Source organism: Mercenaria mercenaria, chromosome 1, assembly GCF_021730395.1.
Source record: "Mercenaria mercenaria strain notata chromosome 1, MADL_Memer_1, whole genome shotgun sequence".
Taxonomy (NCBI): Eukaryota; Metazoa; Mollusca; class Bivalvia; order Venerida; family Veneridae; genus Mercenaria; species Mercenaria mercenaria.
The window spans coordinates 93,695,643-93,713,088 of NC_069361.1; the positions used below are offsets into that span (position 1 = coordinate 93,695,643).

The 17,446-nt window shown below is 37.4% G+C and overlaps 1 protein-coding gene across 1 annotated transcript in view; it reads left to right on the forward strand.

Annotated features, from left to right (window-relative positions):
- Positions 1–17,446, forward strand: part of LOC123530115 (uncharacterized) — a 379,601-nt gene that overhangs the window by 297,910 nt on the left and 64,245 nt on the right. Inside the window, exon 29 of the mRNA XM_053517535.1 lies at positions 12,020–12,194. Within this exon, the coding sequence (XP_053373510.1) occupies positions 12,020–12,194 (175 nt within the window). The remainder of the gene's footprint in view (positions 1–12,019; positions 12,195–17,446) is intronic.

A 17,446-nucleotide genomic window follows, 5' to 3' on the forward strand; every position in this document is an offset into this window, starting at 1 on the left:
ATATCTAGGTCAAGTTCGAAACAGGGTCATGTGCGGTCAAAAACTAGGTCAGTAGGTCTAAAAAATAGAAAAATCTTGTGACCTCTCTAGAGGCCATACTTGTGAATGGATCCCCCATAAAAATTGGTCAGAATGTTCATCTTGATGATATCTAGGTCAAGTTCGAAAGGGATCACGTGCCATCAAAAAGTAGGTCAGTAGGGCAAATAAGAAAAAACGTTGTGACCCTCTAGGGGCCATATTTTTCATGGGATCTGTATGAAAGTTGGGGCTGGATGTTTATCTTGATGATATATAGGTCAAGTTTGAAACTGGGTCAACTGCGATCAAAACTAGGTCAGTAGGTCTTGAAATAGAAAAACCTTGTGACCTCCTAGAGGCCATAACCCTTGAATGATCTTCATGAAAATTGGCCAGAATGTTCACCTTGATGATATCTAGGTCAAGTTTGAAACTGGGTCACATGCCTTAAAAAACTAGTCAGTAGGTCAAATAATAGAAAACCTTGTGGGCCTCTCTAGAGGCCAACTTTTCATGGGATCTGTATGAAGTTGGTCTGAATTTCATCTTGATGATATCTAGGACAAGTTTTGAAACTGGTCACGTGCGGTCAAAAACTAAGGGCAGTAGGTCTAAAAATAGAAAAAAACCCTTTTGACCTCTCAGAGGCCTATATTTCACAAGATCTTCATGAAAATTGGTCAGAACGTTCACCTTGATGATATCTAGGCCTAGTTCGAAACTGGGTCACGTGCCATCAAAAACTAGGTCAGTAGGTCAAATAATAGAAAAACCTTCTGACCTCTCTAAAGGCCATATTTTTCATGGGATCTGTATGAAAGTTGGTCTGAATGTTCATCTTGATGATATCTAGGTCAAGTTTGAAACTGGGTCACATGCGGTCAAAAATTAGGTCAGTAGGTTTAAAAATAGAAAAACCTTGTGACCTCTCTAGAGGCCATATATTTCATGAGATCTTCATGAAAATTGGTCAGAATGTTCACCTTGATGATATCTAGGTCAAGTTCGAAAGCGGGTTATGTGCCATCAAAAACTAGGTCAGTAGGTCAAATAATAGAAAAACCTTGTGACCTCTCTAAAGGCCATATTTTTCATGGGATCTGTATGAAAGTTGGTCTGAATGTTCATCTTGATGATATCTAGGTCAAGTTTGAAACTGGGTCACGTGCGGTCAAAAACTAGGTCAGTAGGTTTAAAAATAGAAAAACCTTGTGACCTCTCTAGAGGCCATATATTTCATGAGATCTTCATGAAAATTAGTCAGAATGTTCACCTTGATGATATCTAGGTGAAGTTCGAAAGTGGGTTATGTGCCATCAAAAACTAGGTCAGTAGGTCAAATAATAGAAAAACCTTGTGACCTCTCTAGAGGCCATATTTTTCATGGGATCTGTATGAAAGTTGGTCTGCATGTTCATCTTGATGATATCTAGGTCATGTTCGAAAGTGGGTCACGTGCCTTCAAAAACTAGGTCAGTAGGTCAAATAATAGAAAAACCTTGTGACCTCTCTAGAGGCCATATTTTTCATGGGATCTGTATCAAAGATGGTCTGAATGTTCATCTTGATGATATCTAGGTCAAGTTCGAAACAGGGTCATGTGCGGTCAAAAACTAGGTCAGTAGGTCTAAAAATAGAAAAACCTTGTGACCTCTCTAGAGGCCATACTTGTGAATGGATCTCCATAAAAATTGGTCAGAATGTTCATCTTGATGATATCTAGGTCAAGTTCGAAAGTGGATCACGTGCCATCAAAAAGTAGGTCAGTAGGTCAAATAATGAAAAAACGTTGTGACCTCTCTAGAGGCCATATTTTTCATGGGATCTGTATGAAATTTGGTCTGAATGTTTATCTTGATGATATATAGGTCAAGTTTGAAACTGGGTCAACTGCGATCAAAAACTAGGTCAGTAGGTCTTGAAATAGAAAAACCTTGTGACCTCTCTAGAGGCCATACCCTTGAATGGATCTTCATGAAAATTGGTCAGAATGTTCACCTTGATGATATCTAGGTCAAGTTTGAAACTGGGTCACATGCCTTAAAAAACTAGGTCAGTAGGTCAAATAATAAAAAAACCTTGTGACCTCTCTAGAGGCCATACTTTTCATGGGATCTGTATGAAAGTTGGTCTGAATGTTCATCTTGATGATATCTAGGTCAAGTTTGAAACTGGGTCACATGCGGTCAAAAACTAGGCCAGTAGGTATAAAAATAGAAAAACCTTGTGACCTCTCTAGAGGCCATATTTTTCATGAGATCTTCATGAAAATTAGTGAGAATGTTTACCTTGATGATATCTAGGTAAAGTTAAAAACAGGGTGACGTATCTTCAAAAACTAGGTCAGTAGGTCAAATAATAGAAAAACCTTGTGACCTCTCTAGAGGCCATATTTTTCATGGGATCTGTATGAAAGTTGGTCTGAATGTTCATCTTGATTATATCTAGGTCAAGTTCGAAAGTGGGTCACGTGCCATCAAAAACTAGGTCAGTAGGTCAAATAATAGAAAAACCTTGTGACCTCTCTAGAGGCCATATTTTTCATGGGATCTGTATGAAAGTTGGTCTGCATGTTCATCTTGATGATATCTAGGGCATGTTCGAAAGTGGGTCCGTGCCTTCAAAAACTAGGTCAGTAGGTCAAATAATAGAAAAACCTTGTGACCTCTCTAGAGGCCATATTTTTCATGGATCTGTATCAAGATGGTCTGAATGTTCATCTTGATGATATCTAGGTCAAGTTCGAAACAGGGTCATGTGCGGTCAAAAACTAGGTCAGTAGGTCTAAAAATAGAAAAACCTTGTGACCTCTCTAGAGCCATACTTGTGAATGGATCTCCATAAAAATTGGTCATAATGTTCATCTTGATGATATCTAGGTCAAGTTTCGAAATGGATCACGTGCCATCAAAAAGTAGGTCAGTAGGTCAAATAATGAAAAAACGTTGTGACCTCTCTAGAGGCCATATTTTTCATGGGATCTGTATGAAATTTGGTCTGAATGTTATCTTGATGATATTAGGTCAAGTTTGAAACTGGGTCAATGCGATCAAAAACTAGGTCAGTAGGTCTTGAAATAAAAAACCTTGTGACCTCTCTAGAGGCCATACCCTTTATGGATCTCATGAAAATTGGTCAGAATGTTCACTTGATGATATCTAGGTCAAGTTTGAAACTGGGTCACATGCTTAAAAAACTAGGTCAGTAGTCAAATAATAAAAAAAACCTTGTGACCTCTCTAGAGGCCATACTTTTCATGGGATCTGTATGAAAGTTGGTCTGAATGTTACATCTTGATGATATCTAGGTCAAGTTTGAAACTGGGTCACATGCGTCAAAAACTAGGCAGTAGGTCAAAAATAGAAAAACCTTGTGACCTCTCTAGAGGCCATATTTTTCATGAGATTTCTGTAGTGAGAATGTCTGATTCACTTGATGATATCTAGGTCAAGTTCAAAGGGTGAGTATCTCAAAAACTAGGTCAGTAGTCAAATAATAGAAAACCTTGTGACCTCTCTAGAGGCCATATTTTTCATGGGATCGTATAAAGTTGGTCTGAATGTTCACATCTTGATTATATCTAGTCAAGTCGAAAGTGGTCACGTGCCATCAAAAACTAGGTCAGTAGTCAAATAATAGAAAAACCTTGTGACCTCTCTAGAGGCCATATTTTTCATGGGATCTGTATGAAAGATGGTCTGAATGTTCATCTTGATGATATCTAGGTCAAGTTCGAAACAGGGTCATGTGCGGTCAAAAACTAGGTCAGTAGGTCTAAAAATAGAAAAATCTTGTGACCTCTCTAGAGGCCATACTTGTGAATGGATCTCCATAAAAATTGGTCAGAATGTTCATCTTGATGATATCTAGGTCAAGTTCGAAAGTGGATCACGTGCCATCAAAACTAGTGTCAGTAGGTCAAATAATGAAAAAACGTTGTGACCTCTCTAGAGGCCATATTTTTCATGGGATCTGTATGAAAGTTGGTCTGAATGTTATTCTTGATGATATTAGGTCAAGTTTGAAACTGGGTCAACTGCGATCAAAAACTAGGTCAGTAGGTCTTGAAATAGAAAAACCTTGTGACCTCTCTAGAGGCCATACCCTTGAATGGATCTTCATGAAAATTGGTCAGAATGTTCACCTTGATGATATCTAGGTCAAGTTTGAAACTGGGTCACATGCCTTAAAAAACTAGGTCAGTAGGTCAAATAATAGAAAAACCTTGTGACCTCTCTAGAGGCCATACTTTTCATGGATCTGTATGAAAGTTGGTCTGAATGTTCATCTTGATGATATCTAGGTCAAGTTTGAAACTGGGTCACGTGCGGTCAAAAACTAGGCAGTAGGTCTAAAAATTGAAAAACTTGTGACCTCTCTAGAGGCCATATTTTTCATGAGATCTTCATGAAAATTGTAGAATGTTTACCTTGATGATATCTAGGTAAAGTTCAAAACGGGTCACGTACCTTCAAAAACTAGGTCAATAGGTCAAATAATAGAAAAAACTTGTGACCTCTCTAAGACCATATTTTCAATGGATCTTCATGAAAATTGGTCAGAATTTTTATCTGATAATATCTAGGTCAAGTTCAAAACTGGTCACATGAGCTCAAAAACTAGGTCACTATGTCAAATAATAGAAAAAACGACGTCATATCAAAAGGTCATGTGGAAGAGGAGACAATCAGGCCATCATGTCTCTGTTTTTGATAATGATTAATTAAATTTATCTGCTACCAATCTCTGGAAATTAATGTAAGTTTAATTCTTGTAAAGTTTATATCAGAATATCACAAACATATATGAAATTTGAACAAAAGTATGAATTCTTCGAAATCATTAAAGATTAAATCTGCTTTATTTTAAAATATTATAGGTATACAAGTACATGTATAAGAAGTATTGCATTTTATACGATTGATAGTATTCTTGTTTATATAATTAGTCTCCCCAGGAGAATATTGTTTTTGCCCTGTCCGTCCGTATTCACACTTCATTTCGAGCAATAACTGAGAACATTTGACCTAGAACCTTCAAACTTCATAGGGTTGTGGGCTGCTGGAGTAGACGACCCCTATTGTTTTTGGGGTCACTCCGTCAAAGGTCAAGGTCACAGGGGCCTGAACATTGAAAACCATTTCCGATCAATAACTAGAGAACCACTTGACCCAGAATGTTGAAACTTCATAGGGTGATTGGTCATGAAGAGTAGATGACCCCTATTGATTTTGGGGTCACTCCGTCAAAGGTCAAGGTCACAGGGGCCTGAACATTGAAAACCATTTCCGATCAATAACTAGAGAACCACTTGACCCAGAATGTTGAAACTTCATAGGATGATTGATCATGAAGAGTAGATGACCCCTATTGATTTTGGGGTCACTCTGTCAAAGGTCAAGGTCACAGGGGCCTGAACATTGAAAACCATTTCCGATCAATAACTAGAGAACCACTTGACCCTGAATGTTGAAACTTCATAGGATGATTGGTCATGAAGAGTAATTGACCCCTATTGATTTTGGGGTCACTCCATCAAAGGTCAAGGTCACAGGGGCCTGAACATGGAAAACCATTTCCGATCAATAACTAGAGAACCACTTGACCCAGAATGTTGAAACTTCATAGGATGATTGTACATGCAAAGTAGATGACCCCTATCGATCGATTTTGGGGTCACTCTATTAAAGGTCAAGGTCACAGGGGCCTGAACATTGAAAACCATCTACGGTCAATAACTTGAGAACCACTTGACCCAGAATGTTGAAACTTAATAGGATGATTAGTCATGCAGAGTAGATGACCCCTAACGATTTTGGGGTCACTCTGTGTAAGGTCAAGGTCACAGGGGCCCGAACATTGAAAACCATTTCCGGTCAGTAACTTGAGAACCACTTGACCCAGAATGATGAAACTTCATAGGGTGATTGGTCATGCAGAGTAGATGACCCCTAACGATTTTAGGGTCACTCTGTTAAAGGTCAAGGCCACAGGGGCCTGAACATGGAAAACCATTTCCAATCAATAACTTGAGAACCTCTCGACCCAGAATGTTGAAACTTCATAGGATGATTGTTCATGCAGAGTAAATGACCCCTATTGTTTTTGGGGTCACTCCTTTAAAGGTTAAGGTCACGGGCCTGAACATTGATAACCAGTTCCGATCAATAACTTGAGAACCACTTGACCCAGAATGTTGAAACTTCATAGGATGATTGAACATGCAGAGTAGATGACCCCTATTGATTTTGGGGTCAGTCTATTAAAGGTGAAGGTCACAGTGGCCTGTTCATGTAAAATCATTTTTTGGAAATAACTTGAGAACCACTTGACCTACAATGTTGAAACTTAATAGGATGATTGGACATGCAGAGTAGATGACCTCTATTTATTTTGAGGTCACTTGATCAAAGGTCAAGGTCACAGGAGCCTGAACAGTGACTTGAGAACCACTAGGCCAAGAGTGTTGAAATTACGCGGGATGACTGGACATGCTAAGTAGATGATCCCTATTGCAGCCAACCATCAGTGTCTCTTTGACTTTCGCTCCTGACCCCTATTGACTTCTTGCCTATAGGACTTTGCATTGGGGGAGACATGCGCTTTTTTACAAAAGCATTTTCTAGTTTAAAGTAGATTCTACATGTATGCAGTATTAATCTATTTCTAATATAAAAGATCAAAAAGTCAGATTTTAGTTCAATGCCTATCATTTCTGTTAAAAAGGGGCTATAACGACAGCAACAACTTTCAGACTTAAAAAAAAACAAAAACATTTTCCTACCTACCTACCCTCGTTTTTTAGCTCATCTGATTTTTTGAAAAAAAATGATGAGTTATTGTCATCACTTGAGCGGTTGTCGGCGTCGGCGTCGGCGTCTGCGTCGGCGTTGCCTGGTTAAGTTTTATGTTTAGGTCAGCTTTTCTCCTAAACTATCAAAGCTATTGCTTTGAAATTTGGGAAATACTTGTTCACCATCATAAGCTGACCTGTATAGCAAGAAACATAAACTCCATCTTGCTTTTTGCAAGATTTATGGCCCCTTTTGTACTTAGAAAATATCAGATTTCTTGGTTAAGTTTTATGTTTAGGTCAACTTTTCTCCTAAACTATCAAAGCTATTGCTTTGAAACTTGGAATACTTGTTCACCATCATAAGCAGACCCTGTACATCAAGAAACATAACTCCATCTTGCTTTTTGCAAGATTTATTGCCCCTTTTGGACTTAGAAAATCAGTTTTCTTGGTTAAGTTTTATGTTTAGGTCAGCTTTTTATCCTAAACTATCAAAGCTATTGCTTTAAAACTTGCAACACTTGTTCACCATCATAAGTTGACCCTGTACAGCAAGAAACATAACTCCATCCTGCTTTTTGCAAGATTTATGGCCCCTTTTGGACTTAGAAAATATCAGATTTCTTGGTTAAGTTTTATGTTTAGGTCAACTTTTTCTCTTAAACTATCTAAGCTATTGCTTTGAAACTTGCAACACTTGTTCACCATCATAAGCTGACCCTGTACAGCAAGCAACATAACTCCATCTTGCTTTTTGCAATAATTATTGCCCCTTTTGGACTTAGAAAATCATTTCTTGGTTGAGTATTATGTGTAAGTCAACTTTCTCATAAACTATCAAGCTATTGCTTTAAAACTTGCAATAGTTTTTCACCATCATAAGTGGACACTGTACATCAAGAAACATAACTCTATTCTGCTTTTTGCAAGAATGATGGCCCTTTTTAGACTTAGAAAATCATGGGTAGGACAATATTTCTATTACACAAAAAAAATCAGATGAGCGTCAGCACCCGCAAGGCGGTGCTCTTGTTTGACAGGAGACCAGAAACAGACTTTTTTTTTTTGCTCAAGTATGTCAACATAATTGCCAAAATTTACCTTCAAATATTTCTTGGTGAGAATATTTACATCCACATTGATCTATTTCCGTGAAAAGTTCAGTGATTGTCTATTTCACATTTAATAGTACTTATCACATTTCAAATGAATGCCAAATTACATGTATGTAATTTAAGGAAAGTCCAGTGACATGGTTTCTCGAAAATAAATAGAATTATTTTTATTCAAAATACATTTTTGTATTTAGGGTTTGATATAGGTGGCTCTTTGGTCACATTGGATTGACCCATGCATTCATTTTGCTGAAAGGAACGAAAATTTATTGAACGTTAGTAGGACAGTCCTAGTTTTAGCAGCTGCTGCTCTGTTCTGGACATATTGCAGTTTGTTCAAAATGATTATTAAAAACACCACTAAGACAAGGTGTATGAGAGTTCATTTTGCTTAGTACCTTTGATTGATTGTCTACAAATGGTGTCATCAAAGTATATTTGCACTTTTATCTTAAAGCCCTGCTCCATGGTTATACAAATTCTATGGTGTGTATGCAACCCATGATTACAATAGGTTACAGTTAATGGCCACATGTCACACTTTAGCAGGCAAAACCACAGGTATTAATGGATCGCGATAATTTTATTTTAACAGATTTGGTAAAATCCAAAAACAGGTAAAGCAGGTGTATTATCCGATAAGTGGTGTTAATTTGTATATTGTAGTATTCTTAACTCAAAAAATGATGCATTATTTTCATAACAGATTTGTAGTCTAGTGTATAGTGTGTCGGACTTGTATTCTTTTTATGTTTGTATGGTGTAGGTTCGATCCCTATGTATGAGCCGTTAGAAATATGTTACTGTGATGTTTTTAACGATGGCAACTTTGGTTTCATTTTCCTTGCAAGAGTTTTCTTTATTCATTTTGCAATGTTAATAGATTCAATGTCTACTTTAATATGAGATCCTCTGAAAAATGTCAATAAGTACTCAGTATAAGTGCATGAGAAAATCATGATACAAATAGTTTTAGGTGTATTCTTCCTTCTCCAGGTAAAAACATGCTTGGGAAAAATGTAGCTTGTCCTGTATTCGAACCAGCACCGTAAGCTTACAAATCATACGTGTTAACCACTAGACCATGCCGCTACTTACACCGGTTTTGCGATATAAGATATTTGTCATATAATGTGTCCACCTGATTCCCTATTTCGTTGTGTTATGGGTTGATCCGATATTAGTAAATAAAGGCCACAGTTATTGCGTTTTGTTAATACTTTGTACGGAATTTTATACTATTTTGACAGGCATCACTGTTCATAGTCAGGATTTTCATGCTTTTTGTGCCCCCCCCATGAGTGGTGGGGGCATATAGATTTGCTCTTGTCCGTCCGTGTGTCCGTGCGTCGGTCCGAACTTCATGACACGCCTAGCTCAAAAAGTATTTGATATAAATTAAAGAAACCTTGCATGAGTCTTTATCATGATATGAACTTGTGCACCTTCTATTTTTCGTCTGGCTCCGCCCCCTAATTTTAGAGTTATGGCCCCTGAAATAGTCAAAAATGCACATTTTCACCTTGTGACACGCCTAGCTCAAAAAGTATTTGATATAGGTTCATAAAACCTGGCCTGAGTCTTAATCATGGTATGAACTTGCGCACCTCCTATTTTTCATCTGGGTCCGCCCCCTATTTCTAGACTTATGGCCCCTGAAATAGTCAAAAATGCACATTTTCACCTTGTGACATGCCTAGCTCAAAAAGTATTTGATATAAATTGATGAAACCTTGCATGAGTCTTTATCATGGTATGAACTTGCGCACCTTCTATTTTTCGTCATGCTCCGCCTCCTATTTTTAGAGTTATGGCCCCTGAAATAGTCAAAAATGCACATTTTCACCTTGAGACACGCCTAGCTCAAAAAGTATTTGATATAGATTCATGAAACCTTGCATGAGTCTTATTCATGATATGAACTTGCGCACCTCCTATTTTTCATCTGGATCAACCCCCTATTTCTAGAGTTATGGCCACTGAAATAGTCAGAAGTGCATATTTTCACCTTCTGACACGCCTAGCTCAAAAAGTTTTTGATATAAATTGATGAAACCTTGCATGAATCTTTATCATGATATGAACTTGCGCACCTCCTATTTTTCATCTGGTCCGCCCCCTATTTTCAGAGTTATGGCCCCTGAAATAGTAAAAAAATGCACATTTTCACCTAATTATGTGCCTCACTCAGAAAGTATTTAATGTAAATTCATAAAACCTTGCTTGAGTTTTTAGCTCACATGTCACAAAGTGACAGTGTGAGCTTTTGTGATCGCGCAGTGTCCGTCGTCCGTCCGTCCGTGCATCCGTCCGTGCATAAACTTTTGCTTGTGACCTCTCTAAAGGCCATATTTTTCATGGGATCTGTATGAAAGTTGGTCTGAATGTTCATCTTGATGATATCTAGGTCAAGTTTGAAACTGGATCACGTGTGATCAAAAACTAGGTCAGTAGGTCTAAAAATAGAAAAACCTTGTGACCTCTCTAGAGGCCATACTTGTGAATGGATCTTCATAAAAATTAGTCAGAACATTCATCTTGATGATATCTAGGTCAGGTTCGAAACTGGGTCACGTGCGGTCGAAAACTAGGTCAGTAGGTCTAAAAATAGAAAAACCTTGTGACCTCTCTAGAGGCCATACTTGTGAATGGATCTTCATAAAAATTGGTCAGAATGTTCACCTTGATGATATCTAGGTCAAGTTTGAAAGTGGGTCATGTGCCATCAAAAAGTAGGTCAGTAGGTCAAATAATGAAAAAACCTTGTGACCTCTCTAGAGGCCATATTTTTCATGGGATCTGTATGAAAGTTGGTCTGAATGTTTATCTTGATGATATATAGGTCAAGTTTGAAACTGGGTCAACTGCGATCAAAAACTAGGTCAGTAGGTCTTAAAATAGAAAAACCTTGTGACCTCTCTAGAGGCCATACCCTTGAATGGATCTTCATGAAAATTGGTCAGAATGTTCACCTTGATGATATCTAGGTCAAGTTTGAAACTGGGTCACGTGCCATCAAAAACTAGGTCAGTAGGTCAAATAATAAAAAACCTTGTGACCTCTCTAGAGGCCATACTTTTCATGGGATCTGTATGAAAGTTGGTCTGAATGTTCATCTTGATGATATCTAGGTCAAGTTTGAAACTGGGTCAACTGCGTTCAAAAACTAGGTCAGTAGGTCTAAAATCAGAAAAATCTTTTGACCTCTCTAGAGGCCATATTTTTCAATGGATCTTCATGAAAATTGGTCTGAATGTTCACCTTGATGATATCTAGGTCAGTTTTGAAACTGGGTCACGTGCGTTCAAAAACTAGGCCAGTAGGTATAAAAATAGAAAAACCTTGTGACCTCTCTAGAGGCCATATTTTTCATGAGATCTTCATGAAAATTAGTGAGAATGTTCACCTTGATGATATCTAGGTCAAATTCAAAACAGGGTCACGTACCTTCGAAAACTAGGTCAATAGGTCAAATAATAGAAAAACCTTGTGACCTCTCTAGAGGCCATATTTTTCAATGGATCTTCATGAAAATTAGTCAGAATTTTTATCTTGATGATATCTAGGTCAAGTTCAAAACTGGGTCACATGAGCTCAAAAACTAGGTCACTATGTCAAATAATAGAAAAAACGACGTCATACTCAAAACTGGGTCATGTGGGAACAGGTGAGCGATTCAGGACCATCATGGTCCTCTTGTTATCATAATGTGACCTTGCACACTTGGCATTCTTCTTGAGAATTTTAGCATTTATTACAGAGTTATGGCCCTTGAAATAGGCAAAATAGTGGATTTTTTGTTTGTGATGCTCATAGCTCAAAAAGTATATGGTATAGAGTAATGAATCCATTTCATAATTTTTTTTTGAGGCTATACCCCATTAAGACTGCAAACATTTGAATGATTTCCGCATATTTGTGACAAATGTACCAGTGGGGGGCACACCCTGTGACCTACAGACACATTCTAGTTCAGTGATAATTTAAGGTTAAAAAGTAGGACTGGAGCAGGTCTTTAAATACGTGAATTGAAACAAATTCTTACCTTTAACATTCTTGTCAAATATTGTGTTGTTTCTTTTTGTAGGAAACACAACTAACCACCAAAAAAAATGAGATGATACTTGAATACATGACAAGATATATATCACACACTGGTAACAAATACAAATTATTCAAAGAGTGTCTGGATGATATTGGTCAGAGTTGGTTGGTGGACAATTTGGAGAAGTCAGAGGATACAATCATAGAAGAGAGTGCAGGTATAAAGACTTTTTAGCGCATCTGAGCACAAAGTGCTCATGGTGGGGTATTGTGATCACGCTGTGTCCGTCATCCATCAACAATTTTGTTTAAACGACATCTCTTCCAAAACCACTGAATGGTTTATGATGAAACTTGGCTTGAATGTTCCTTGAGTGGTTCTCTTCCAAAGTTGTTCAAATGGTTCCGCTTGGTTGCCCATAGGGGCCGCCAGAGCTAAAAATAGAAAAATCTTCAAACAACATCTCCTAAACCAATAGTCCGATTTTGAAATAATTTTACCATGCTTCCCAACCTTTTTTGACACTCAAGAGGGGTTTTCATGATTTCTAAGTGGGATATTTGGAGTCTCAAGTGGGAGTTTTTTCGCAGCACAATTTTTTGTGGCGCATACTATGAAATTGATGGTTTTTAACCTTACTTTGATGGTTTTTGACCTTAGTTTACTAGATAAATAGGATTTATAACCAAATACAGCAGTTTTATCTTTATTGTATTTATCAAAATAATCAAATCATAACAGGATATACAGTATATCATTTATCATACAATCTATGTTGTAAAAGAGCTCTCGTTTCTTTCGTTCAAAGATGACACTGATGATTCATACTTTCAAACATTCTTATTCTGTTACCCTTGTGAAGTGTTGGCTTGCATTTTCAGAGACAAATATCAGCTGATAACTAATAAGCAACAAGTTTTACTGAACAACTAGTATCAATGGGCAAGTTTATTTTGTCAGTCATCACATATCATTTCACAATTGATTTACGTTTAAAGAGCATAGGCAGTTCGTCAAATCTACTTGTAATCAATAACTTTGTACCTATATCGCTGATTAAACCAATTGTTCTTCGTTGTCAGTAAGATTTAAGACGACAAATCGACATGGAAAGTTTTATTATGTCTCCCACCACACAGTGGTGTGGGAGACATATTGATTTACCTCAGTCTGTGTGTGTGTCTGTCTGTCTGTCACAAAGCTTGTCTGCACAAATCAGCCTTTTTACTCTAGTCCGCACTCTAAGTCGAACATTTCTCATCCGATTTTCACCAAACTTAATTAATGTGTTTGACCATAAGACCTCAGCAAAGTTCGGTAACTAGCCAAATCGGTCCAGGCGAATTGGAGTTATGGCCCTTGAATTACCAAAAATTGGCCTTTTTACTCTTTTCCAGGTTCTAAGTCAAACATTTCTCATCTGATCTTCACCAAACTTGAACAAAATGTGTTAGACCATGAGACCTCGGCTAAGTTCGATAACTAGCCAAATCGGTCAGGGCATTTTGTAGTTATGGCCCTAAAATTACCCAAAAATCAGCCTTTTTACTCTAGTCCGCACTCTAAGTTGAACATTTCTCATCCAATCTTCACCAAACTTGAAAAAATGTGTTTGACCATGAGACCTCGGCTAAGTTCAATAACTAGCCAAATCGGTCCAGGCATTTTGGAGTTATGGCCCTTGAATTACCCAAAAATCGGCTTTTTTACTCTTGTCTGCACTCGAAGTCGAACATTTCTCATCCGATCTTCACCAATCTTGAACAAAATGTGTTTGACCATAATACCACAGCCAAGTTCGATAACTAGCCAAATCTGCCCAGGCACTTTCGAATTATGGCCCTTGAATTACTGATTGGATCCACTCGTCCAGACCATTTAATTGGATCCACTTGTCTAAACCATCTAGAGAAACTAGACATTTTTCATAGCGGCAGTTGTGGGAGACATGCGCTTTTCTCAAAAGCGTCTCTAGTTTTTAGTGTTTTGGGCATGCGAAAACGAACGTAGAATGCGACGTAAAAAGTACATGCTGTGAAATTTGCTAGATTAGATCGTCTGCCACTATTTTTATCTTTCCCTCGTTGCTCGGAAGTTTCTGCGATAGATCTAAATACACTAGACATTTTTCATAGCGGCAGTTGTGGGAGACATGCGCTTTTCTCAAAAGCGTCTCTAGTTTTTAGTGTTTTGGGCATGCAAAAACGAACGTAGAATGCGACGTAAAAAGTACATGCTGTGAAATTTGCTAGATTAGATCCTCTGCCACTATTTTTATCTTTCCCTCGTTGCTCGGAAGTTTCTGCGATAGATCTAAATACACAAAAAATAACTGATTATGAACCTGTTTCTCCATCCAGTCATACAGTATTCAGTCATATAAACATAAGTGTAGATGCCTACGGTTCATTGCGAGTAATAACTTGAAATTACGGCTTACTTTACTCTTGCGACCATGCACTTTCAACTTAAATTTCGGCCTTGTGAAAACGTTTTGACAAATTATTTACGAACACAAAACTGTGGCATTGCATTCTTAGTTTATTCATTTAAATCTCAATAAGTGTTTATACCTTAATTGCTAAGCTATCGGTTATATTCATACGGATGTAGAATCTATGATTTCAAATTTTTAAGATGGTGATGACTTCTGCATCGGCACGTCATGTGCTTGGATTGTATGACTTCGTAATTATAAATTGATTTTACTGAATTTGGTATCATTCTTAAGTTTATCTCATTAATTTTATAAATGGAATTGGTAAAGGAATAAAATAATTCTTGTAGATAAACTTGATATAAAATATTTTGAGTCTGGTCAATTTTCATGGGTTGGTCGGCGATCAGCAAAGGACAAACATGTATTCAATATTTAATTTCTAAAGGTGTAATGAGCGCGTCGAAAATGTGCGATAATCAATCTATATTTAAAATGATCACAACATTTTAAATTAAATTATCGTTTAATTGACCATTTTCAATCATCTCTTCCATAAAAGGCAACATGTAGCTTCACCGCCGACATGCTTAAAATGTCAAATTTTCTTCTATTATTCCCAATTAAAGTATCATAAAACAGTAATTGATTGCTAAATCCTGTCAGTTCTTAATCAGGGTCATTCATGGTTGAAGCACCCACGTGTTGGCCTGCTGATCAAAGCCGCTGTAATCGACGGTACAATACACAGAACATGTCCCGCGGACATAGGCTAATCTGGCTGGTTTTGAAAGGGCAATCTGTCACAACCATAACATCATAACAATGCCCTAAAGCTATTTTCATTACACATAACATTGGAAAATATTCAAATCGGGTTTTTTGAATGCTGATAGGGGTGATCGGGTTTTGGCTTCCTTATCGGGAGAATCCCGATTGAATCGGGAGGGTTGGGAAGCATGTTTTACACAGTTGATCCTTCTGTCACCCTCTACCAGGATTGATTCATCAAAAAACATGGCCGCCAGGGAGCACTTTTCCCTATATGTATACATGTATAGTGGAAATTTAAAAAATCTTCTTGTGTAAAACTGCTGGCCCAATTTTAAAATAATTTTACACAAATGGTACTTGCGTGACCCTCTACCAAGATTGTTCAAATTATTTTGATTCGTCAAAGAATATAGCTGCCAGAGGGCATGGCCATTTTCCACTATATGTATATAGTGGAAACTTTAAAAATCTTCTTTTGTGAAACTGCTAGCCCAATTTTAAAATAATTTTACACAAATGGTCCTTATGTGACCCTCTACCAAGATTGTTCAAATTATTCCAATTCATCAAAAAAACATGGCTGCCAGGCTGCGTGGTCACTTTTCCCTATATGTATATAGTGGAAATTTAAAAAATCTTCTTGTGTGAAATTGCTGGCCCAATTTTAAAATAATTTTGCACAGATGTGACCCTCTACCAATGTTGTTCAAATTATTCCAATTCTTAAAAAATATGGCCGCCAGAGGGCATGGTCACTTTTCATCAACAATGTCTTTAAACAACATCTCCTCCAAAACCACTGAATGGATTTTGATGAAACTTTACACAAACGATCTCTTGGTACCCGTCTTTCAAATTTGTTCAAAAGATTCCGGTTCATTGAACATATGGGTCTTTTTGGTTAAAAATATGCTTTCAGCTGTCACACTTCAAAAATCTTTTTCTCTTGAGATTTGATATTTGGTATGTGATATAAGGGTTTAACTCTCTACCATAATTGACCAAATGATTGCCCTAAGGTAAAAAATAGTCACGCCTCTGTATGTGACATGCACTTGCTATAGGCTTTTTTATTAAAAACAAAATCTTTGAAAATCTTCTCTGAATCAATAATAGCTACACGCATGGTAAACTACAGAGCTACATCTTTAAGAGGTATACGGTAAACTGCTCTGTCGCAACTTCCGAGGTAGTGCAGGTCGCGATAAAAGAACCTCAACAAAGGGGAGTGTCATCAATTTTTTGCATTTTTACAAGCAGTGTATCGAATATCAAAAATCGGGGAATGGTAGGCGATGTAGATACGGTTTAACTTTACAGAGAACTTTAAGATTGCTAATTCATTCTTAATTTGTGGTCGTGGTGATGTTTACCAACAAGCTGATATAGCAGTAAATTTGGCCATTTCGTCATGAAAGCACTTTCATTGTCAAATATTTACATTTTAACTAATATTAAGAAGCAAACCGAGTAGGCATGAGATAGCTGTAAAATATACAATGCATTTGGAAATAAAATATGTACTGAAAATGGTTGGGGAGTAAAATTATTCACTTTTTAGCTCACCTGAGCCAAAGGCTCATGGTGAGCTTTTGTGACCGCTCAATGTCCGTCGTGCATCATGTGTCCGTCAACATTTTCTAAAAAAATCTTCTTGAAAACCACTGGGCAGAATTACACCAAACTTCACAGGAATGATCCTTGGGTGGCACCCTTTCAAAATTGTTCAAAGAATTGAATTCCATGCAGAACTCGAAAAACTTTAAAAATCTTCTTGTCCAAAACCAGAGGGCCTAGGGCTTTGATATCTGGTGTGTAGCATTATCTAGTGGTCCTCTACCAAAATTGTTCAAATTATCCCTCCTAGGGTCAAATATGGTCCCGCCTCGGGGTCACATGGTTTATATAGACTTTTATAGGGAAAACTTTGAAAATCTTCTTGTACAAAACCACACAGTCTAGGGCTTTGATATTTGGTATATAGCATCATCTAATGGTCCTCTACCAAAATTATTCAAATTATCCCCCTAGGGTCAAATATGGCCTTGCCCCAGGGGTCACATGGTTTATATAGACTTACATAGGGAAAACTTTGAAAATCTTCTTGTACAAAACCATACAGTCTAGGGCTTTGATATTTGGTATATAGCACCATCTAGTGGTTTTCTACCAAGGTTGTTCAAATTATTCCCCAAGGGTCAAATATGGCCTTGCCCCAGGGGTCCCAAGTTTTACATAGACTTATATAGGAAAAAAAG